This window comes from Catharus ustulatus, chromosome 37, assembly GCF_009819885.2.
Source record: "Catharus ustulatus isolate bCatUst1 chromosome 37, bCatUst1.pri.v2, whole genome shotgun sequence".
Lineage (NCBI taxonomy): Eukaryota > Metazoa > Chordata > Aves > Passeriformes > Turdidae > Catharus > Catharus ustulatus.
The window spans coordinates 114992-138707 of NC_046257.1; the positions used below are offsets into that span (position 1 = coordinate 114992).

Below are 23716 nucleotides of genomic sequence, written 5' to 3' on the forward strand. Positions count from 1 at the left end.
CGCCCCCGCCGCCCATTCATCCCCCCCCCCTTTCATTCATTCATCCCCAGCGCTGCGGGGCTCTCTGCGCATGCGCGTTGTGCCCCCCCTTCCCCCCCCCCCCCCCCCCACGACCCCACCCCTTTTTTCCCGGGCCCGGCCGGATTTTATGAATGGGCCATTGACGTCATCGGAGACCCCCCACGTGGGGCCCCCCGCGCGTATAAAGGGGGCGGAGCCGGCGCTGTCCGCGGTGCTGAAGGGCGAGACGACGGCGAGACCACCGCGACCCCTCCCCCCCTGCTCCCCCCTTCTCACCGCGACCCCTCCCTTCACCTGAGCCCCCCCTCCTCCCCCCCCTCTCTCGCGACCCCTCCCCCGCTTTCACCGCGTCCCCCCCTCCCCGGGATCCCCCTTTTTTTCAAGACCCCCCCCCCTTATTTTTGGCATCCCCTCCCCCCCCTCCAGCACCGCCCCCGCTGTCCCCCCCTCCCCCCCCCAGCCCGGAACAGGGGGGGGACCCCGGAACGGCAGAGACCCCCCCGGAGCCGGTAAGAGCCGCCCCTCCCCCCGCTCGGATTTTTTTTTGGGGGGTGTGGGGGAGGAAATTTGGGTGGGGCCGCCCCTCCCCCCGTGGTTTTTTTTTTGGGGGGGTGGGAATTGGGCTCGCGGGGAAGGGGGGGAGGGGCGCGCGTGGGTGCGATCCCGAGGGGGGTGGGGGAGGGGTGAGATCCGCGTGGGTGTGGCCGTGGGGGGAGGGGGGGGGGATGGGGGGGTGTCCCCGAGTGGGGGAGGGGGGCGCGCACGCGTTGGGGGGGTGGGGGAGGGGATGGGGGGAGGGGTTCCTGGGGGGGGCTGAGCGAGCGCGCGGGAGCGGGGACACGTGGGGGCGGGGCTCAGGTGTGCTCAGGTGTGTTCCACACGTGTTCAGGTGTGTTCTGTGTGCTCAGGTGTGTTCTGTGTGCTCAGGTGTGTTCTGTGTGCTCAGGTGTGTTCCACACGTGTTCGGGTGTGTTCTGTGTGTTCCCTGCATGTTCAGGTGTGTTCTGTGTGCTCATGTGTGTTCTGCGTGTGTTCTGTGCGTGTTCCGTGTGTTTGAGTGTGTGTTCAGGTGTGTTCTGTGAGCTCAAGTGTGCTCAGGTGTGCGTACTGCATGTGTTCCGTGTGTATTTCGCGTGCTCAGGTGTGTTCTACGCATGTTCAGGTGTGTGTTCAGGTCTGTGCTCAGGTGCGTTCTGTGTGTTTCAGGTGTGTTCTGTGTGCTCCAGTCATGTTCAGGTGTGTGTTCAGGTGTGTGTTCAGGTGTGTGTTCTGTGTGTGTTCTGTGTGTGTTGTGTGTATTCCCTGTGTTTAGGTGTGCGTTCAAGTGTGCATTCCATGCATGTTTAGGTGTGTTCAGCTGTGCGTTCTGCGTGTGTTCTGTGTGTATTCCGTGTGTTCAGGTGTGTGTTCAGATGTGTGTTCAGGTGTACATTCCATGCATGTTCCCGTGTGTGTTCAGGTCCGTTCTGTGCCTGTTCAGGTGTGCATCCCGTCTCTACTCAGGTGTGCGCTCTGTGTGTGTCTGTGTGTATTCCGTGTGTTCAGGTGTGCGTTCTGTGTGTGTCTGTGTGTATTCCGTGTGTTTAGGTGTACATTCTGTGTGTGTTCAGGTGTGTTCCAATCATGTTCACACACGTCTTCAGGTGCGTGCTCAGGTGTGCGTCCAGGTGTGCATTCCATGTATGTTCAGGTGTGCATTCTGCGTGTGTTCTGTGTATATTCCGTGTGTTCAGGTGTGTGTTCAGGTGTGCATTCCATGCGTGTTCAGGTGTGCTCTGTGTGTGTTCAGGTGTGTTCAGGTGTTTTCAGGTGTTTTCAGGTGTGTTCAGGTGTGTTGTGTGTTCAGGTGTGTTGTGTGTTCAGGTGAGTGTTGACACGTGTGCATTTCCTCTGTCCTGAGCGTGTTCTGTGTGCACACCTGTGTGTGTGTCACTTGTGTGTCACCCTGTGTGTGTCACTCTGTGTGTTTGTCACCCCATGTGTCACCCTGTGTGTGTGTGTGATTTGTGTGTGTCACCTTGTGTGTCACCCTGCATCACTTTGTGTGTGTCACCCTGTGTGTGTCACCCTGTGTGTGTCATGGTGTGTTATTCTGTGTCACCCTGTGTGTGTCACCCTGTGTGTCACCCTGTGTGTGTGATCTGTGTGTCACCCTGTGTGTGTCACCCTGTGTGTCATGGTGTGTTATTCTGTGTCACCCTGTGTGTGTCACCCTGTGTGTCACCCTGCGTGTCACCCTGTGTGTCACCCTGTGTGTAATGGTGTGTTATTCTGTGTCACCCTGTGTGTGTCACCCTGTGTCACTTTGTCACTGTGTGTGTGTGATCTGTGTATGTGTCACCGTGTGTCACTTTGTGTGTGTCGCCTTGTGTGTGTCACCCTGTGTGTGTCACCCCGTGTGTCACCTGGGAATGTGTCACCTTGTGTGTCACCCTGTGTGTCACTTGGGAATGTGTCACCCTGTGTTTGTCACCCTGAATGTGTCACCCTGTGTGTCACCCCAAATGTGTCACCTCATGTTCCACCCCGTGTGTCACCCTGCGTGTGTCACTCTGCGTGTGTCACCAGGGAATGTGTCACTGTTTGCCACTCTCTGTCACCCCATGTGTGTCACCCTCTGTCACGGTGTATTGCTCTGTGTCACCCTGTGTGTGTCACCCTGTGTGTCACCTTGCGTGTCATCCTGTGTCACCCTGTGTGTGTCACTCTGTGTTTGTCACCCCAAATGCGTCACCTGGGAATGTGTCACCCTGAATGTGTCACCCTGTGTCACTTTGTCACCGTGTGTGTGTGATCTGTGTGCGTGTCACCCTGTGTGTCACCTTGTGTGTCACCCCAAATGTGTCACCCTGTTTGTCACCCCGTGTGTCACCCTGTGTGTGGGGGACACCCGTGGGAATCCTCGAGTGCCAGAACGCGACACCAGCGCTGGGGGGGGTGGGGACACACGAGTGACAACGGTGGGGGAGGGGCGGCCATGGCATTGATATCACAACAGCCCCGTAGAGGGGGGGGGATCCCCTAAAAATCCTCACCCAAAAATCCTCACCCCAAAATCCTCACCCCCAAAAAATCCCCAAATCCTCACCCCCAAATCCTTATCTCCAAATCCCCACCCCCAAATCCTCACCCCAAAAATCCTCACCCCAAATCGTCAACCCAAAATCCTCACCCCAAATTCTCACCCCCAAATCCCCACCCCAAAAATCCTCACCCCAAATCCCCACCCCCAAATTCTCACCCTCAAATCCCCACCCCAAAAATCCTTACCCCCAAAAATCCTCACCCCCAAATCCTCACCCCCAAATCCTCCCCCAAATCCCCGCCCCAAAAATCCTTACCCCCAAAAATCCTCACCCCCAAATCCTCACCCCCAAATCCTCACCCCCGTCTTTTTCTCCCCCTCCCCATTTATTTATTGAATTATTATATATATATATTTATTTATATTATTTATATTATTTATATCATTTATTTATTTATTCGTCAATTAATTAATTATTAATTATCTCTTTCCAGCCGCCATGGCGCCCCCCCCGCGCCCCCTCCGCAGCGCCGCCCTCCTCCTCTGCATCGCCCTCCTCGCCCAGAGCCGCCCCCACCCCACCCCTCCCCCAACCAGGACCCCCCAACCCCCTCCCCAAACCCCCCAACCCCCTCCCCACTCCCTCTCCAAGCGCTCCCCTCCCGCTCTGAGCTCCCAGTCCCGCGCTCTGCAGGAACTGGAGGAACTGGGCCGGCTCCGAGCCGAGGCCAAACGGGACCGGCAGCGGGACCGGCAACTGGAGCGGGAGCTGCGCTGGCCCAGCTCGCGGCAGCTGCGGCAGCAGCAGAGCCTGGAGCACCGGCTGCTCGAGCGGCGCTACGAGGAGCTGGCCGAGAGCCGGCGGCAAGCGCAGGCCGCCCGCAAAGCCGCGGCCGAGGAGGAGAGGTTGGCGGATCTGGCCTCGGACCTGCTGCTGCGCTACCTGCTCCGCGGGCCGGCCGCCAACGGCGGCGAGGACAAGCGCTCCGAGGAGGAGGAGGAGGAGGAGGAGGAGGAGGAAGGGTTGGATGGTGGGGATGGCAAGGAGGGGTTTGGGCTCGGGGGTGAGATCGGTGGCTACAAGGGCAAGGATGGGTTTGGTCTTGGCAATGACCTCAACGATGACCTCAACGATGACCTCAACGATGAGATCGGTGGCTACAAGGGCAAGGGCGGGTTTGGTCTTGGCAACGATCTTGGTAATGACCTCAACGATGACCTCAACGATGACCTTGGTGGCCACCAGGGCTACAAGGGCAAGGACAGGTTTGGTCTTGGTAACGACCTCAACAATGACCTCAACAATGACCTTGGTGGCTACAAAGGAAAGGACAGATTTGGTCTTGGCAATGACCTCAATGATGACCTCAACGATGACCTCGGTGGCCACCAGGGCTACAAGAGCAAGGACAGATTTGGCCTTGGCAACGATCTTGGCAATGACCTCAACGATGACCTCAACGATGACCTCGGTGGCTACAAAGGCAAGGACAGGTTTGACCTCAGCAACGACCTCAACGATGACCTCGGTGGCCACCAGGGCTACAAGAGCAAGGACAGGTTTGGCCTCGGCAACGCCCTCGACGGCTACAAAGGCAAGGACAGGTTTGACCTTGGTGACGCCCTTGACGGCTACAAGGGCAACCTCCTGGCCGACCTTGGTGGCCACCAGGGCTACAAAGCCCAGGACAGGCTGGAACTGGACGGCTACCAGGGCGGCTACGACGGCAACGACGCCAACGAGGTCTTCAAGGTCAACCGGCGCTTCAAGCTCAAACCCAATGGTGACAAAAACGACGACGATGACGACGCCGCCATCGCCCCGGCGCGCGGCCAGCGGACGGAGGAGGCGGCTCCGGACGAGGTGGCCCCGCAGGACCCGGCCGAGGTGGACGAGCTGGACCCCGGCACCATCGACCAGCTGATCGAGCTGTCCAGCCGGCTGCACCTGCCGGCCGACGACGTGGTGGACATCATCCACGGCGTGGAGCAGAAACGCAAGGAGGAGGCCGGGCTGGCCATGGCCGCGCTGGCCGGAGTGACCGGAGTGACCGGAGGAGCGGGCGGTCCCAAGCTGGGCCGGCCACCGAAAGCGCGGCCGTGGCTAGCGGAGGAGGGGCCCGGCAGGACTTTGTTGGCGCCGCCCCCTCGGCGACCCCCGAGTTATTGGGGGAGCCCCCCCGGGAGGGGGTAGCGACCCCCAAAATCCCCTCCCCACCCAAATCCCCTCCCCCCAACTGGTCCCAGTTGGGCTCTCCCAGTTGGGCCAGGCTGTAGAACTGCCCCCACCCCAGTTAATCCCAGTTAATCCCAGTTAATCCCAGTTCTGGTTCCGAGTTTCCCATCGGTCGGGTCTGGAGATGATCGGTTCCAGTCCCAGTTCCTCCCAGTTCAACCCAGTTCCCTCCCAGTGCATCCCAGTCCCTCCCAGTTCCCTCCTAGTCCCTCCCAGTCTGTCCCAGTCCCTCCCAATCCCCTCCCAGTCCCATCCCAGTCCATCCCAGTCCCTCCCAGTCTGTCCCAGTCCCTCCCAGTTCGGGGGTGTCCCCATCGCTCATTTTGCTATCGAATAAAAGTGACTATTTTAGTACGAGTTCCTCCCGTTCTTTGGGGGCCAATTAACACCCCTGGGCTCATTAATTAATTACCCTGACGTTAATTAACACCCCAGGGGGAAGAAATCCCCAAAATGGGGGAAATGAACCCCAAAAACCTGAAATTATTCCCCAAAAAAGGGTGAAATAAACCCAAAACCCCTGAAATTATTCCCCCAAAAAAGGGTGAAATAAACCCAAAATGGGGTAAAATAATCCCATAAATTGGTTAAAGTGACCTCAAAAAAAGGAAAAATTTGGGATTTGTTGGGGATTTTGTTGGTAAAATATTGGGATTATTTTACCCAAAAAAGAGTTAAAAAAGACAAACCCCAAAATGGGGTAAAATAACCCCAAAATGGGACAAAGTAATCACAAAAAAGGGTTAAAATGACCCCCAAAAAAGGAAAAATTTGGGATTTGTTGAGGATTTTGTTGGTAAAATATTGGGATTATTTTACCCAAAAAGGGGTAAAAAAAGGCAAACCCCAAAATGGGGTAAAATAACCCCAAAATGGGACAAAGTAATCACAAAAAAGGGTTAAAATAACCCCAAAAAAAGGAAAAATTTGGGATTTCTTGGGGATTTTGTTGGTTAAATATTGGGATTATTTTACCCAAAAAAGGGTAAAAAAAGGCAAACCCCAAAATGAGTTAAAATAACCCCCAAACCCATTAAAACAACCCCAAAATGAATTAAAATAACCCCAAAACTGGTTAAAAAACTACAAAAATGAGCACAAACGACCCCTCCAAAAAAAAAAAATTCACCAAGCTCAGGTTGAGTCTCCAGAGATTTTATTCCAAATTTTTTTTTCTTTTTAATTTTTTTTTTTTTTTTGAGGGGGGGAGGCACCTTGGTCCCAAAATTGAGGGGGGAGTCCCCAAAAAATTCGAGGGGGGGGTCCCCAAAACTTTAAAGGGGAGAAGAACCCCCCCAAAAAAAAAAAAATTGGGGACCTCCCCCTCCCCCAAAAATATTTTGAGACCCCTCCCCACCAAAATAAAATTTGGGGACCCCCCCAAAAAATAAAATTTGGGGACCCCTCCCCAAAAAAAAAAAAAAAAATGGGGCCCCCCCTTATAGATATATTTACAATTTGGGGGGGCCATGGGGGGTCTCCCCGTTTTTCTCAGGTCCCAGGGGGGTGGGGGTGTCCCCAAAATTTTGGGGGGGGGGGTCTGACCCCTCCCCCACCCCAAATTTATTTTTATTTTTATTTTTTTTTGGGGGGGGGGGCTACGCCAGCCCCATTTCCTCCAGGACGCTCCGGGGGGATTCGTCCTCCTGGGGGGGGGGAAAGAAAGGGTTAAATTGGGGAGGGGGACCCAAAATTTGGGGGGAAAAAAATCAAAATCTGGGGGGACACAATCCTAAAATTTAGAGGGGTAAAAGGGGGGAACCAACCCTAAATTTGGGGGGACAAAATAAAAATTTGGGGGGACACAATCTTAAATTTGGGGGAGAAAATGGGGACACAACCCTAAAATTTGGGGGGACACAATCCTAAATTTGGGGGGACACAACCCCAAAATTTGGGGGGGCAAAATCCTAAAATTTGGGGGGGGACATACCTCCATTTTTTTGGATAAAAAGGGGGGACACAACATCAAAATTTGGGGGAGTAAATGAGGACACAACCCTAAATTTGGGGGGGACACAACCCTAAATTTGGGGGGACAAAATCCTAAATTTGGGGGGGGAAAGGGGAACAGAACCCCAGAATTTGGGGGGATAAAGGGGGACACAACCATGGATTTTTGGGGTGCCCCCCCCCCACATTTTTGGGATTTTTGGGGTTCCACCTCCTGCACCAGCTCCCTGTGAATTCTAGGGTCTCCCCCACGGATTTTTGGGGTTTTTGGGGTCCCCCGCATGGATTTTTGGGATTTTTGGGTCCCACCTCCTGTAGTAGCTCCCTGTGGATTTTGGGGTGCCCCCCATAGATTTTTGGGGTCCCCCCCATGGATTTTTGGGGTTTTTGGGATTTTGGGGTCCCACCTCCTGCAGCAGCTCCCTGTGGATTTTGGGGTGGGGATTTTTGGGACTTTTGGGGTTTTTGGGCTTTTTGGGGTCCCCCCCATGGATTTTTGGGAATTTTGGGGTCCCACCTCCTGCAGCAGCTCCCTGCGGATTTTGGGGTGGGGATTTTTGGGATTTTTGGGGTGTCCCACCCCCATTTTTGGGATTTTTGGGGTCCCCCCCATGGATTTTTGGGGATTTTTGGGGTGCCCCTCCCATGGATTTTTGGGATTTTTGGGGTGCCCCCATGGATTTTTGGGATTTTTGGGGTCCCCCCCACGGATTTTTGGGGATTTTTGGGGTGCCCCTCCCATGGATTTTTGGGATTTTTGAGGTCCCCCCATGGATTTTTGGGATTTTTGGGGCCCCACCTCCTGCAGCAGGTCGGCCTGCTCGATGGCCTTGAGCACGCTCTTCTTGGAGGTGTCCTGGATCTCGCCGCCCATGACGAACTCGTCCAGGATGAAGTACGCCTTCTCGAAGTTGAAGATGATGTCCAGCTCGCACACCTGCGCGGGTCAGGCTCGGGACACGCCCAGACACACCCAGGGACACGCCCAGACACACCCAGGGATACGTCCCAAGGTGTCCCTGATGTCCCTGAGGTGTCCCCACTATCCCCAGGCCGTCCCCGCTATCCCCCGGTGTCCCCATTGTCCCCCATTGTCCCTCCTGTCCCCTGCTGTCCCCACTGTCCCCAGGCCATCCCTGCTGTCCCCACTGTCCCCAGTCTGCCTCCATTGTCCCCGCTGTCCCCATTGTCCCCCGGTGTCCCCGCTGTCCCCCTGGGCTGTGTCCCCAGGCTGTCCCCACTGTTCCCATTGTTCCCAGACCATCCCCACTGTCCCCCGTTGTCCCCACTGTCCCCAGGCCATCCCCACTGTCCCCGTTGTCCCCACTGTCCCCAGGCCATCCCCACTGTCCCCACTGTCCCCATTGTCCCCAGTCTGTCTCTGTTGTCCCTGATGTCCCCCATTGTCCCAGTTGTCCCCAGGCTGTCCCTGTTGTCCCGCTGTCCCCAGTCTGTCCCCATTGTCCCCCGGTGTCCTCACTGTCCCCATTGTCCCCAGTCCATTGTCCCCACTGTCCCCAGGCCATCCCCACTGTCCCTGCTGTCCCCAGGCCATCCCTCTTGTCCCCATTGTCCCTGCTGTCTCCCCGGGCTGTGTCCCCAGGCTGTCCCCAGTGTCCCCACTGTTCCCAGGCCATCCCTGCTGTCCCTCACTGTCCCCAGGCCATCCTCACTGTCCCCGCAGTCCCCCTGTCCCCCACTGTCCCCCACTGTCCCCAGGCCAGCCCCCTGTCCCCAGTCTGTCCCCGCTGTCTCCATTGTCCCTCCTGTTCCCATTGTCCCCACTGTCCCCCGCTGTCCCCAGGCCATCCCCGTTGTCCCCCGCTGTCCCCACTGTCCCTGCTGTCCCAATGTCCCCGCTGTCCCCACTGTCCCCAGGCCATCTGCACTGTCCCCATTGTCCCCAGGCTGTTCCCAGTCTGTCCCCACTGTCCCCATTGTTCCCAGGCCATCCCTGCTGTCCCCAGGCCATCCTCACTGTCCCCGCAGTCCCCCTGTCCCCCATTGTCCCCACTGTCCCCAGGCCAGCCCCCTGTCCCCAGCCTGTCCCCGCTGTCTCCATTGTCCCTCCTGTTCCCATTGTCCCTGGTGTCCCTCGTTGTCCCCAGGTCATCCCCGCTGTCCCCAGTCTGCCACCATTGTCCCCACTGTCCCTCATTGTCCCCAGGCCATCCCCACTGTCCCCAGGCTGTCCCTGCTGTCCCCCTGGGCTGCGTTCCCAGGGTGTCCCCATTGTCCCTAGTCTGTCCCCATTGTCCCCAGACCATTCCCACTGTCCCCTGTCCCCGCTGTCCCCGTTGTCCCCAGTCTGCCCCCATTGTCCCCACTGTCCCCCATTGTCCCCAGGCCATCCCCACTGTCCCCAGGCTGTCCCTGCTGTCCCCCTGGGCTGCGTCCCTAGGGTGTCCCCATTGTCCCTCGTCTGTCCCCATTGTCCCCAGACCATTCCCACTGTCCCCTGTCCCCGCTGTCCCCAGGCTGTCCCCGTTGTCCCCGCTGTCCCCCATTGTCCCCAGGTCATCCCCGCTGTCCCCATTGTCCCCACTGTCCCCAGGCCATCCCCGCTGTCCCCAGGCCGTCCCCATTGTCCCCAGACTGTCCCCGCTGTCCCCTGCTGTCCCCACTGTCCCCCTGTCCCCAGGCCATCGCTGCTGTCCCTACTGTACCCCGCTGTCCCCCACTGTCCCCAGGTCATCCCCGCTGTCCCCATTGTCCCCACTGTCCCCAGGCCATCCCCGCTGTCCCCAGGCCGTCCCCATTGTCCCCAGACTGTCCCCGCTGTCCCCGCTGTCTCAGTTGTCCCCATTCTATCCCTGTTGTCCCCATTGCCCCCACTGTCCCTGGTGTCCCCAGGCCATCCCCGCTGTCCCCATTGTCCCCTCTGTCCCCTGTCCCCACTCACACTGCCGAAGTACTTGTCCAGCAGCTCCACGTAGCGATGGATCAGCTCCAGCGTGATCAGCTCGTTGTCCTGGCCCTCGATGGCGCAGCAGAAATAGAGGCTGGCGTACCTGGGGACAGCGCGCCGTGGGCCACCAGAGCCGCCTCAGGGCTACCAGAACTGCCACTGGGCCACCAGAGCCGCCTCTGGGGCCACCAGAGCCAGCACGGCCACCAGAGCCGCCTCAGGGCTACCAGAACTGCCACTGGGCCACCAGAGCGGCCACAGGGCCACCAGAGCCAGCACGGCCACCAGAGCCGCCTCTGGGGCTACCAGAGCTGCCAGCATGGCCACCAGAACTTCTGGGCCAGCAGAACTGACACTGGGGTCACCAGAACTGCCACGGGGCCAGCAGAGCCGCCTCTGGGGTCACCAGAACTGCTACAGGGCCACCAGAACTGCCACAGGGCCACCAGAACTGCCACTGGGGCCACCAGAACTGACATAGGGTCATCAGAACTGACATAGGGTCATCAGAACTGCCACTGGGGACACCAAGCTGCCACAGGGCCACCAGAGCCAGCACAGCCACCAGAACTGCCACAGGGCCACCAGAACTGCCACTGGGGCCACCAGAACTGACATAGGGTCATCAGAACTGCCACTGGGGACACCAAGCTGCCACAGGGCCACCAGAGCCAGCACGGCCACCAGAACTGCCACTGGGGCCACCAGAACCAGCACGGCCACTAGAACTGCCACAGGGCCACCAGAGCCGCCACAGGGTCACCAGAACCACCAGCATGGCTACTAGAACCAGCATGGCCACCAGAAATGCCACTGGGGCCACCAGAACTGCTCAGGCCACCAGAGCCGCCAGCATGGCCACCAGAGCCACCTCTGGGACCACCAGAACAGCCACAGGGCCACCAGAACCGGCATGGCCACCAGAACTGCCACAGGGCCACCAGAACTGCCACTGGGGCTACCAGAGCCGCCATAGGGCCACCAGAACCACCAGCACGGCCACCAGAACCACTGGTGTGGTCACCAGAACCACTAGGCCACTGGAACTGCTGGTATGGCCATGAGAACTGCCAGGGCCACCAGAACCACCGGTGGGGCCACCAGAACCGCCAGGACACGGCCACACGGCATCGAGGACACCCCACGTGTCACCATGGTCAAGCCAGTGTGGTCAACTCAACCATGGTGAGTCCAACCACAGTCAACTCAAAATGATCGACTCAACCACGGTCAACTCAACCATGGTCAACTCAACCATGGTCAACTCAAAATGGTTGACTCAACCACGGTCAACTCATGATGGTCAACTCTACCATGGTCAACTCAACCATGGTCAACTCAACCATGGCCAGCACAACCATGGTCAACTCATGATGGTCAACTCAACCATGGTCAACTCATGATGGTCAACTCATGATGGTCAACCCAACCATGGTCAACTCAACCGTGGTCAACTTATCCTGGTCAGTCCAAGCACGGTCAATTTGACCATGGTCAACCCATCCATGGTCAACTCAACCATGGCCAGCTCAACCATGGTGAGTCCAACTATGGTCAACTCAAAATGGTCGACTCAACCATGGTCAACTCTACCATAGTCAACTCTAACATGGTCAACTCATCATGGTCAACTCAACCATGGTCAACTCATCACAGTCAACTCAACTATGGTCAACTCAAAATGATCAACTCAACCATGGTCAGCTCAACCATGGTCAACTCATGATGGTCAACTCAACCATGGCCAGCACAACCATGGTCAACTCATGATGGTCAACTCAACCATGGCCAGCTCAACCATGGTGAGTCCAACCACGGTCAACTCAAAATGATCGACTCAACTATGGTCAACTCTACCATGGTCAACTCATCATGGTCAACTCAACCATGGGCAACTCAACCATGGTGAGTCCAACCACGGTCAACTCAAAATGATCGACTCAACCATGGTCAACTCATCACAGTCAACTCATCATGGTCAACTCAACCATGGCCAATTCATCCATGGTCAACTCATCATGGTCAATTCAACCATGGTCAACTCATCATGGTCAACCCAACATAGGCAACCCAACCATGGTCAAGCCATTGTGGTCAATCCAACCACTGTCAACTCATTGTGGCCAACTTGACCATGGTCCATGACCATGACCCAACCATGGTCAAGCCAACTGTGGTCAAGCCATCCATGTTCAACTCAACCATGGTCAACCCATCATGGTCAAGCCAACTGTGATCAATACTTCATGGTCAACACACTATGGTCAACCCAACTATGGTCAACCCAACCATGGTCAAGCCAGTGTGGTCAACCCAACCATGGTTAAGACATCATGGTCAACTCATTACAGGCAATCCAGTGTGGTCAATTCAACCATGGTCAACTCATCATGGTCAACTCATCATGGTCAACCCAACACAGTCAAGCCAACCATGGTCAAGTCAATGTGGCCCATCCAACCATTGTCAACTCATCATGGCCAACTTGACCATGGTAAATCCTACCATGGTCATTCCAATGTGGTCAATCCAACCATGGCCAACTTATCATGGTCAGTCCAACCATGGTCAATTCGACCACGGTCAACCCAACCATGGTGAACTCAACTGTGGTCAAGCCATCCATGTTCAACTCAACCATGGTCGACCCATCATGGTCAAGCCAACTGTGATCAATACTTCATGGTTAACTTAACTATGGTCAACCCAACTATGGTCAACCCCACCATGGTCAAGCCAGCGTGGTCAACCCATCCATGGTCAATTCAACCATGGTCAACTTATTGAGGTCAGTCCAAGCATGGTCAATTCGACCATGGCCAACTCAACCACGGTCAACCCAACCATGGTCAACTCATCATGGTCAATTCATCATGGTCAACTCGACTGTGGTGAACTCAACCCAGGACAACTCAACCAAGGTCAACTCAGCCATGGTCAACCCATCCAGGGGCAACCCAACCATGGTCAACTCAACCACGGTCAACTTATCGTGGTCAGTCCAAGCATGGTCAATTTGACCGTGGTCAAATCAACCATGGTCATCCCATCCATGGTCAACCCAACCATGGCCAACCCAACCATGGTCAACCCATCATGGTCAACCATCCATGGTCAACCCATCCATGGTCAACCCATCATGGTCAACCCAACCATGGGCAAGAAAACCCCATTTTTTCACCAGAAAATTGCTTTTTATCCATGAAAACCCCATTTTCACCAGAAAATTTCTTTTTATCCATGGAAAAACCCATTTTTTTCACCAGAACCACAGAAAAACCCAATTTTTTCACCAGAAAATCACTTTTTTACCATTTTCTCTTCACGACACGACCTCTCCCCCAACTTTTATTTTTCAATGGAGCAAAATCTGATTTTTTAAATTTTTTTTTTGGTTTTTACCTCTTGTAGACCACTTTGAGGTCCCTCCACTCAAGGAAACTGCACATCTTGGGTTTCCTGGCCAGCACCACCTGCATCAGCTCCCGAACCATTTTCTTCTTGTCCTTGTCGGCCGTGGCCAGGTACCACTTCTGCAGCCTGAGCTTCCCTTGGCGGCTGAACAGCAGCATGAAGCGCATCTGGGGGGCACTGGGGTCACTGGGAGGGACTGGGAGCAACTGGGAGGGACTGGGAGGGACTGGGAGGGAACTGGGAGGGACTGGGATGGACTGGGAGGGACTGGGAGGGACTGGGAGGGACTGGGATGGACTGGGAGGGACTGGGAGGGCACTGGGAGGGACTGGAGGGAACTGGGAGGGAACAGGAGGGACTGGGGGAGACTGGGAGGGAACTGGGAGGGAACTGGGAGCAACTGGGAGGAACTGGGAGGGACTGGGAGGGGGTTTGGGGGGGACTAGGGGGCACTGAGAGCGACTGGGAGGGATTGGGAAGGGATTGTGAGGGACTGGGAGGGCACTGAGAGGGCACTGGGAGGGACTGGGAGGGACTGGGAGGGACTGGGAGTGCATCTTGGGGGGGCTGGGGGTCACTGCGGGGCAACTGGGATGGACTGGGAGCAGCTGGGAGGGACTGGGAAGGACTGGGAAGGGACTGGGAGGAACTGGGATGGGACTGGGAGGGAACTGGGAGGGACTGGGAGCAGCTGGGAGGGACTGGGAGAGACTGGGAGAGACTGGAATGGGACTGGGAGGGGATTGGGAGGGACTGGGAGGGACTGGGATGGAACTGGGAGGAACTGGGAGGGACTGAGATGGGACTGGGAGAGACTGGGAGGGGGTTTGGGGGGGGTTGGGGCGGGTTTGGGGGGATTTGGGGGATTTTGGGGGGATTTGGGGTCTGGATTTTTTTGGGGGGGGTCCCTTGGGAGGGGGAGGGGTCTGCAAAGTCACGTGGTACAGGAGAAAAAATCACGTGGCACCAAATCCCGAGAAGGGGGGGAGGGGAGGGGGCTTTGCTCCCCCTGTGGGTACCCGAGGTCCCGTGATCAGAGGTCAAAGGTCACCCCCAGGTCACGACCACCCCTCCCCACCCCCCCGCACCACGTGACCGCCCCTCCCCAACCACGTGACTCCCGCTCCCCCCGCTCACCATGGCGCCGTGTCCCGCGGGAGGGGCCGCGGCCGAGGCCGGGGCCGGGTCCCGGGGGTCGGGGTGGGGGGTCAGGGAGGGGGGTCCCGGAGGGGTCCCGGGGGTCGGGGGGGGGTCGCACGGGGCCGCTCCGCGCCTCCGGCAGCGCCGCGCCGGGCCCGCCGCTTCCGGGTGTGACGTCACCGCGCATGCGCCGGAGCGCCCGGGGCGCGGCCTGTAGCCATGGCAACGGGAAAGGGGCGTGGCTTGGACGCAGCGAATGGGGCGGGAATTTCTATAGCAACCTGGAAAGGGGCGTGGCTTAGGCTGAGGGGATGGGACGGGGGTTTCCACAGCAACGGGGAAAGGGGCGGGGCTTGGTCTGAGGGAATGGGACGGGGGTTTCCATAGCAACGCGGAAAGGGGCGTGGCTTGCTGCCAAGGTAACCAGGTCGCATTTCCCGCCAGGGGGGCGGGTGTTGCCACGGTAACGGGAAAAGGGGCGTGGTTTAACGCTAATGGGCGGGGCTGTTGCCTTGGCAACGCGGCGCAGCCGGTAATGGTTGCTATGGGGGTGTTGCTATGGCAACGGAGGGCGGAATTGGCGGGAAAACACCAGGACAGGAGTGACCCCTACACCGGGACAGGAGTGACCACAACACCGGGACAGGAGTGACCACAACACCGGGACGGGAGTGACCCCAACACCAGGACAGGAGTGACCCCAACACCGGGACGGGAGTGACCCCAACACCAGGACAGGAGTGACCACAGGACAGGAGTGACCCCAACACCAGGACAGGAGTGACCACAACACCGGGACAGGAGTGACCACAACACCAGGACAGGAGTGACCACAACACTGGGACAGGAGTGACCACAAGACAGGAGTGGCCACAGGACAGGAGTGACCACAACACCGGGACAGGAGTGACCACAACACCGGGACAGGAGTGACCACAACTCCAGGACACTGACCGCAACCCCAGGACAGGACACTGACCCCATGACCGGTTTGTGGGGTGACCCCCAATATATTAAAACTCTCCCCAATAAATTACAGCTCCCCCAGACCCCACGGGACCCCCAGTTTGGGGTGTCCCATTTTTGGGGTGTCCCCGTTTTGGGGTGACCCCGTTTTTGGGGTGTCCCCTTTTTGGGGTGTCCCATTTTTGTGGTGTCCCCGTTTTGGGGTGTCCCCATTTTTGGGGTGTCCCCGTTTTTGGGGTGTTCCCATTTTTTTGGGGTGTTCCCATTTTGAGGTGTCCCCATTTTTGGGTGTCCCCATTTTTGGGGTGTCCCCAGTTTGGAGTGTCCCCATTTTTGGGTGTTCCCGTTTTTGGGGTTTCCCCGTTTTTGGGGTGTCCCCATTTTGGGCTGTCCCTGTTTTGGGGTGTCCCCATTTTTGGGGTGTCCCCATTTTTTGGTGTCCCCATTTTGGGCTGTCCGCTTTTTGGGGTGTCCCCGTTTTGGGGTGTCCCCGTTTTGGGGTGTCCCCATTTTGGGGTGTCCCCATTTTTTGGGTGTCCCCATTTTGGGGTGTCCCCGTTTTTGGGGTGTCCCCATTTGGGGGTGTCCCCATTTTTTGGGTGTCCCCAGTTTGGGGTGTCCCCGTTTTGGGGTGTCCCCATTTTTGGGGCGCTCAGGGCTCCGTCACCTGCCCCACAAACAGGATGGTGCCTGTGGGGAGAGAGAGGGGTCAGGGAACCCCAAAATCCCAAATCCATGGGGCAGAGACCCCCCAAAATCCCAAATCCATGGGGCAGAGACCCCCCCAAAATCCCAAATCCATGGGGCAGAGACCCCCCAAAATCCCAAACCAAACCCCCCAAACTCTTCAAAGCCCTGAAACTTCCTCAAATCCCCACAAATTCCTAAAATCCCCCAAATCCCCAAATCCTCCAAATTCCCCCAAACCCCCAAATCTCCCCAAAAATCCCCAAAATCCCCCAAATCACCCCAAAATCCCCCAAATCCCCAACCCCCCCCAAATCCCCCAACCCCCTCAAATCCCCCCAAATCCTCCAAATCCTCCAAATTCCCCCAAACCCCCAAAAATCCCCAAAATCCCCCAAATCTCCCCAAATTCCCAAATCCTCCCAAATCCCCAAATTCCCCCAAAATCCCCAAATCCCCCCAAAAATTCCCAAACCCCCAAAAACCCCAAAATCCCCAAATCCCCCCAAAAATTCCCAAACCCCCAAAAACCCCAAAAATCCCAAAATCCCCCCAAACCCCCCCAAAATCCCCAAATCCCCCAGACCCCAAAAAATCCCAAAAACCCCAAAAATCCCCCAAAACCCCCCAAAAATCCCAAACCCCCTAAAACCCCAAATTCCCCCAAAATCCCCAAATCACCCCAATCCCCCAAATCCCCCAAATCCCCCAAAAATCCCCAAATCCCCCAAATCCCCCAAACCCCCAAAAACCCCAAAAATCCCCCAAAATCCCAAAAATCCCAAACCCCCCCAGACCTGTGGGGTGGTGCCGGACGAGGAAGAGGAAGGGATGATCCAAAACGATTTCCAGGGGGGCCATGCGGGAATAAACCACGGCAGCTACACGGGAGGGGACAAAAGGGACAATGAGACCCCAAAAATGTCCCCAAAGTGTCCCCAAGGGGGTGGCACCCACCTGAGGCCGAGGCCACCTCGGTGCCGTTTTCTGTCACCTCCATCCGGACTTTCTGCAGGACCTGGCTCAGCACCAGGTGCTCCTCACCTGAGGGGACACACCGGGGGTCAGGGGACAGCTTGGGGACATCGGGGACAGCTTGGGGACATCGGGGGTGGCACCTGACACCGGGGAGAAGTCGGCGGCGTCGGGGTCGAAGGGGTCCAGGACCCCCAGGGCGCGGAGGGGACCCCGGAGGTCCCACGAGGTGTCCAGGGAGAAGCTGGGGGGGGAGGGGAGGGGGTGTCACCAAGTGTCACCAAGGGTCACCAAGGGTCACCAAGGTGTGGGAGGCGCTGGGCTGGGTGTGCTCAGAGGTTACGGGTAGGCTCGAATGTCCCTGATGTCATCGAATGTCCCCCCAGTGTCCCCACAGTGTCCTTGATGTCCCCAATGTCCCCAACCCCCCAGTGTCCCCGATGTCCTCTCAGTGTCCCCTCAGTGTCCCAGTGTCCCTCCAAGGCCCCCGATGTCCCCTCAGTGTCCCCGATGTCCCCAATCCCCCCTCAGTGTCCCCAATGTTCTCAATGTCCCCTCAGTGTCCCCAATCCCTCCTCACTGTCCCCGATGTCCTCTCAGTGTCCCAATCCCCCCCAATGTCCCCAATCCCCTCAATGTCCCCTCAGCGTCCCTAATTCCCACAATGTCCCCAATGTCCCCAATGTCCCCCCAATGTCCCCAATCCCCCCTCAGTGTCCCCAGTGTCCCCTCAGTTTCCCCAGTGTCCCCCCAATGTCTCAAATGTCCCCAATGTCCCCTGTGTCCCCCCAATGTCCCCAATCCCTCAATGTCCCCAATGTCCCCACTGTCCCCAAATGTCCCCAATGTCTCCTCAATGTCCCCTCAGTGTCCCCACTGTCCCCAATCTCCCAATGTCCCCAATGTCCCCAATGTCCCCTCAGTGTCCCCAATGTCCCCAATGTCCCCACTGTCCCCAATCCCCCTCAGTGTCCCCAATGTCCCCAGTGTCCCCAATGTCCCCAATCCCCCCAATCCCCCCCAACCCCCCCAATCTCCCCAATGTCCCAAATGTCCCCAATGTCCCCAATCCCCCCAATGTCCCCAATGTCCCCACTGTCCCCTCAGTGTCCCCTCAGTGTCCCCTCTCACCGGGGCAGCACGAGCACGCGGGGGGCGGGGCTCAGCCGTGTCACCCACTCGGTGACGCCGCGCGCGCTCAGCAGTGGCAGCAGGGTGACAAGGGGCTGGTGGCGCTGCGCGGGGGCCACCAGGAGCAGCGCCACCTCCCCCCCCGCGTACGGCACCTCGGCCACCGTGAACGGGACACCCGCGCGCGTCTCGAAGTCACCTGGGGGGGACAGCGGGGGTCAGAGGGGACATGGGGACATCCAGGGGACATGGGGACATCCAGCGGGGGTCAGAGGGGACATGGGGACAGCGGGGGGACATAGGGACAGCGGGGGTCAGAGGGGACATGGGGACAGCCAGGGGACATGGGGACATCCAGGGGACATGGGGACAGCGGGGGGTCAGAGGGGACATGGGGACATTCAGGGGACATGGGGACATCGAGGGGACATGGGGACAGCGGGGGGTCAGAGGGGACATGGGGACATCCAGGGGAGACACGGGGACATGGGGACAGCGGGGGGACACGGGGACAGCGGGGGGTCAGAGGGGACATGGGGACAGCCAGGGGGTCAGAGGGGACATGGGGACAGCGAGGGGACATGGGGACATCCAGCGGGACACGGGGACAGAGGGGACACGGGGACAGCGGGGGGACAGGGGGACATCGGGGAGGGGGTCAGAGAGGACACGGGGGTGACATTGTGGGGGTCAGAGGCGACATTGGGACATCCAGGGGGACACGGGGACAGCGGGGGGGTCAGAGGGGACATCGGGAGGACACGAGGGTGACATCGAGGGGTCAGAGGGGACACGGGGACATCCAGGGGACACGAGGGTGACATCGGGGGGACAGGGGGACAGCGGGGGTACAGGGGGGACATGGGGACATGGGGACATCCAGGGGGACATGGAGTGACATCGAGGGGGGGTCAGAGGGGACACGGGGACAGCGGGGGGACATGGGGACATCCAGGGGGGACACAGGGACATCGGGGAGGGGGACGTGGAGTGACATCGGGAGGTCAGAGGGGACATGAGGTGACATGGGGGACATGGGGACACGGGGGGGACAAAGGGGACAGCGGGGGGTCAGAGGGGACATGGGGACATCCAGGGGGACAGGGGGGCAGCGGGGGGACAGGGGGGCAGCGGGGGGACATGGGGGACACGGGGACAACCGGGGTCAGAGGGGACATGGGGACATCGAGGGGACACGGGGACAGCGGGGGGTTGGTCAGAGAGGACACGGGGGTGACATTGTGGGGGTCAGAGGGGACATGGGGACAGCCAGAGGGGACAGAGGGGACACGAGGGTGACATCGGGGGGTCAGAAGGGACATGGAGTGACATCGGGAGGACACGGGACATCCCGGGGGGGTTCAGAAGGGACACGGGGACAGAGGGGGAACACGGGGACATCCAGGGGGTCAGAGGGGACACAGGGACATCCAGGGGGACACGGGGGTGACATCGAGGGGGTGGTCAGAGAGGACACGGGGGTGACATTGAGGGGGTCAGAGGGGACACGGGGACATCCAGGGGGACACGGGGACAGCGCGGGGACACTGGGGTGACACGGGGGGACACACAGGGTGACATCGGGGGGACACGAGGGTGACATCCAGGGGGTCAGAGGGGACACGGGGACATCCAGGGTGACACAGAAGGTGACACAGAAGGTGACACAGGGACATCCAGGGTGACACGAAGTGACACACGGGGATCCCCAGGGTGACACAGGAGTGGCCCAGAGTGACAGGAGGTGACACAGGAGGTGACACAGGTCCCCCAGATGGTTGCCCAGCAGGTCGCCCAGGTCGCCCATTTGGTCACCCAGGTTGCCCAGTTGGTGGCCCAGGTGGCCCAGCAGGTTGCCCAGATCCCCCAGTTGGTTGCCCAGGCCCCCCAGCAGGTCACCCAGGTTGCCCAGTTGGTCGCCCAGGTTGCCCAGGTCGCCCAGCAGGTCACCCAGGTTGCCCAGTTGGTCGCCCAGGTTGCCCAGATCCCCCAGCTGGTTGCCCAGGTTGCCCACCAGATGGCCCAGGTCTCCCAGTTGTTTGCCCAGATCCCCCAGCTGGTTGCCCAGGTTGCCCAGCAGGTGGCCCAGGTCCCCCAGGAGGTTGCCCAGCAGGTCTCCCAGGTTGCCCAATTGTCCTCCCAGCTCGCCCAGCTCGCCCAGCAGGTGGCCCCGGTCCCCCAGTTGGTTGCCCAGCTTGCTCAGCTTGCCCAGTTGGTTGCCCAGCTTGCCCACCAGGTTGCCCAGGTCCCCCAGTTGGTCTCCCAGGTTGCCTAATTGTTCCCCCAGCTGGCCCAGCTCGGCCAGCACTCACCGCAGCGCAGTCGCCCCTCGGTGGCCATCATCGCCACGGGGACCTGGCTCCCGTCCGGCCGCAGGAAGGGGCGGGCTCGGGTGGCCCGGGGGGGGAACGCGACCCCCCAGGACCCCCGGAAGGATTCGGCGCTGGCGAGCAGCAGCCGCGAGCCGCGAGCCACCGCCCCGGGGGCCACCAGCTTGGCCACCAGCCCTGCGGGGGGACACGGGGGTCGGGGGTGGGGGGAAAATCCAAGGAATACCAAAAAATCCCAATAATCCAAAAAAATCCCAAATTGAACCCCCAAAAAATCCCAAATTGAGCCAAAAATTCCAATTTGAACCCAAAAAAATTCCTAAATCGAACCCAAAAAATCCCACATTGATCCTGAAAAAATCCCAAATTGAACCAAAAAATCCCACATTGAAACCCCCAAAAAATCCCAAATTGAAACCCCCAAAAAATCCCAAATTGAGCCCAAAAAAATCCCATAAATCCCCAAAAATCCGAAATTGAAACCCCCAAAAAATTCCAATTTGAGCCCAAAAAATCCCCCATTGATCCTATAAAAAATCTCAGATTGATCCCAAAAAATTCCACATTGAGCTCAAAAAAATCCCACTGAGCCCAAAAAATCCCAAATTGAGCCCAAAAAAATTCCAAATTGAGCCCAAAAAATCCCAGATTGAACCCAAAAAATCCCAAAAAATTCCAAAAAATTCCAAATTGAAACCCCCCAAAAATCCCAAATTGAGCCAAAAAATCTCAAATTGAACCAAAAAAATCCCAAATTGAGCCAAAAAATCCCAAAAAATCCCCAAAAATTCCAAATTGAACCCAAAAAATTCCCAGATTGAGACCAAAAAAATCCCAAATTGAACCAAAAAATCCCAAATTGAGCTCCCCAAAAAATCCCAGACTGATCCCAAAAAATCCCAAACTGAGCCCAAAAAAATCCCATAAATCCCAAAAAATCCCAAATTGAGCCCAAAAAAATCCCAAATTGAGCCAAAAAATTCCAAATTGAACCCAAAAAATCCCACAAATCCCAAAAAATTCCAAATTGAAACCCCCAAAAATCCCAAATTGAGCCAAAAAATCCCAAATTGAACCAAAAAAATCCCAAATTGAACCCAAAAATCCCAGATTGATCCCGAAAAAAACCCAAATTGAGCCCAAAAAATCCCAAATTGAACCCCCAAAAAATTCCAAATTGAGCCAAAAAAATCCCACATTGAACCCAAAAAAATCCCACTGAGCCCAAAAAAATCCCAAATTGAGCCCAAAAATCCCAAATTGAACCCACAAAATCCCAAACTGATCGAAAAAATCTCAAATTGAAACCCCCAAAAAATCCCAAACTGAGCCCAAAAATCCCACAAATCCCAAAAAATCCCAAATTGAGCCCAAAAAAATCCCACATTGATCCCAAAAAATCCCCCATTGATCCTATAAAAAATCTCAGATTGATCCCAAAAAATTCCACATTGAGCTCAAAAAAATCCCACTGAGCCCAAAAAATCCCAAATTGAGCCCAAAAATCCCAGGAATCCCAAAAAAATCCCAAATTGAGCCCAAAAAAATCCCAAATTGAACCAAAAAATCCCAAATTGAGCTCCCCAAAAAATCCCAGATTGAGCCCAAAAAATCCCAAACTGAGCCCAAAAAAATCCCATAAATCCCAAAAAATTCCAAATTGAACCCAAAAAATTCCCAGATTGAAACCCCCAAAAAATCCCACGAATCCCAAAAAATCCCAGATTGAACCAAAAAATCCCAAATTGAAACCCCCAAAAAATCCCCCATTGATCCTAAAAAAATCTCAGATTGAGCCCAAAAAATCCCAAATTGAATAAAAATAAAATCCCACAAATCCCCAAAAAATCCCAAATTGAATAAAAAAAATCCCACAAATCCCAAAAAATCCCAAATTGAGCCCAAAAATCCCAAAAAATCCCAAAAAATTCCAAATTGAAACCCCCCAAAAATCCCACACTGATCCAAAAAAATCCCAAATTGAGCCCATAAAATATCCGAAATTGAGCCCAGAAAAATCCCACTGAGCCCAAAAAAAATCGCACACTGAACCCAAAAAAATCCCACATTGAAACCCCCAAAAAATCCCAAATTGAGCCCAAAAAATTCCAAATTGAGCCCAGAAAATCCGACATTGATCCCCAAAAAATCCCAGGTTGAACCCAAAAATAAACCCACAAATCCCCAAAAAATCCCAAATTGAACCCAAAAAAATCCCATATTGAACCAAAAAAATTCCAAATTGAAACCCCCCAAAAATCCCACACTGATCCAAAAAAATCCCAAATTGAGCCCAAAAATCCCACGAATCCCAAAAAATCCCAAATTGAACCCAAAAAATCCCAAACTGATCCAAAAAAAATCCCAAATTGAACCCAAAAAATCCCACAAATCCCAAAAAATCCCAAATTGAGCCCAAAAAAATCCCAAATTGAAACCCCCCAAAAATCCCGAATTGAGCCCAAAAAATCCCAAATTGAGCCCAAAAAAACCCCAAAAAAGGGGTCCTGAGGGTCCCAACCCCCTCCCCAAATCCCCCCGGGGGTCCCAAACCCACGGACCCCTCCCCAAAACGGGATCCCCACACGCCTGGCCCCCTCCCCAAATCCCCGGGGGTCCCAAACCCACGGACCCCTCCCCACGACCCCTCCCCAAATCCCCCCGGGGGTCCCAAACCCACTGACCCCTCCCCAAAATGGGATCCTGGGGGTCCCAAACCCACTGACCCCTCCCCAAAATGGGATCCCGAGAGTCCCCATCCCCTCCCCAAATCCCCTGGGGGGTCCCAAACCCATCGCCCCCTCCCCAAAATGGATCCCACACCCACTGACCCCTCCCCAAAATGAGATCCCCCAAATCCCCGGGGTTCCCACGCCCCCTCCCCACCCTCCCGGGGGTCTCACCCCTGGTTTTCTCCCTGGCCCAGGCGT

At 56.7% G+C, this 23716-nt stretch overlaps 1 protein-coding gene across 1 annotated transcript; it reads right to left on the reverse strand.

Annotated features, from left to right (window-relative positions):
* Nucleotides 1-6817: 6817 nt before the first annotated feature.
* Nucleotides 6818-14864, reverse strand: AP1S1 (adaptor related protein complex 1 subunit sigma 1). Its single transcript, XM_033084290.2, has 5 exons — nt 14695-14864; nt 13546-13724; nt 10138-10246; nt 8035-8172; nt 6818-6928 (listed from the first exon to the last, which is right to left on the reverse strand). The coding sequence occupies exons 1-5, from the start codon at nt 14695-14697 to the stop codon at nt 6881-6883; spliced, it is 477 nt and encodes a 158-aa protein (XP_032940181.1). The 5' UTR covers nt 14698-14864; the 3' UTR covers nt 6818-6880.
* Nucleotides 14865-23716: the final 8852 nt, after the last annotated feature.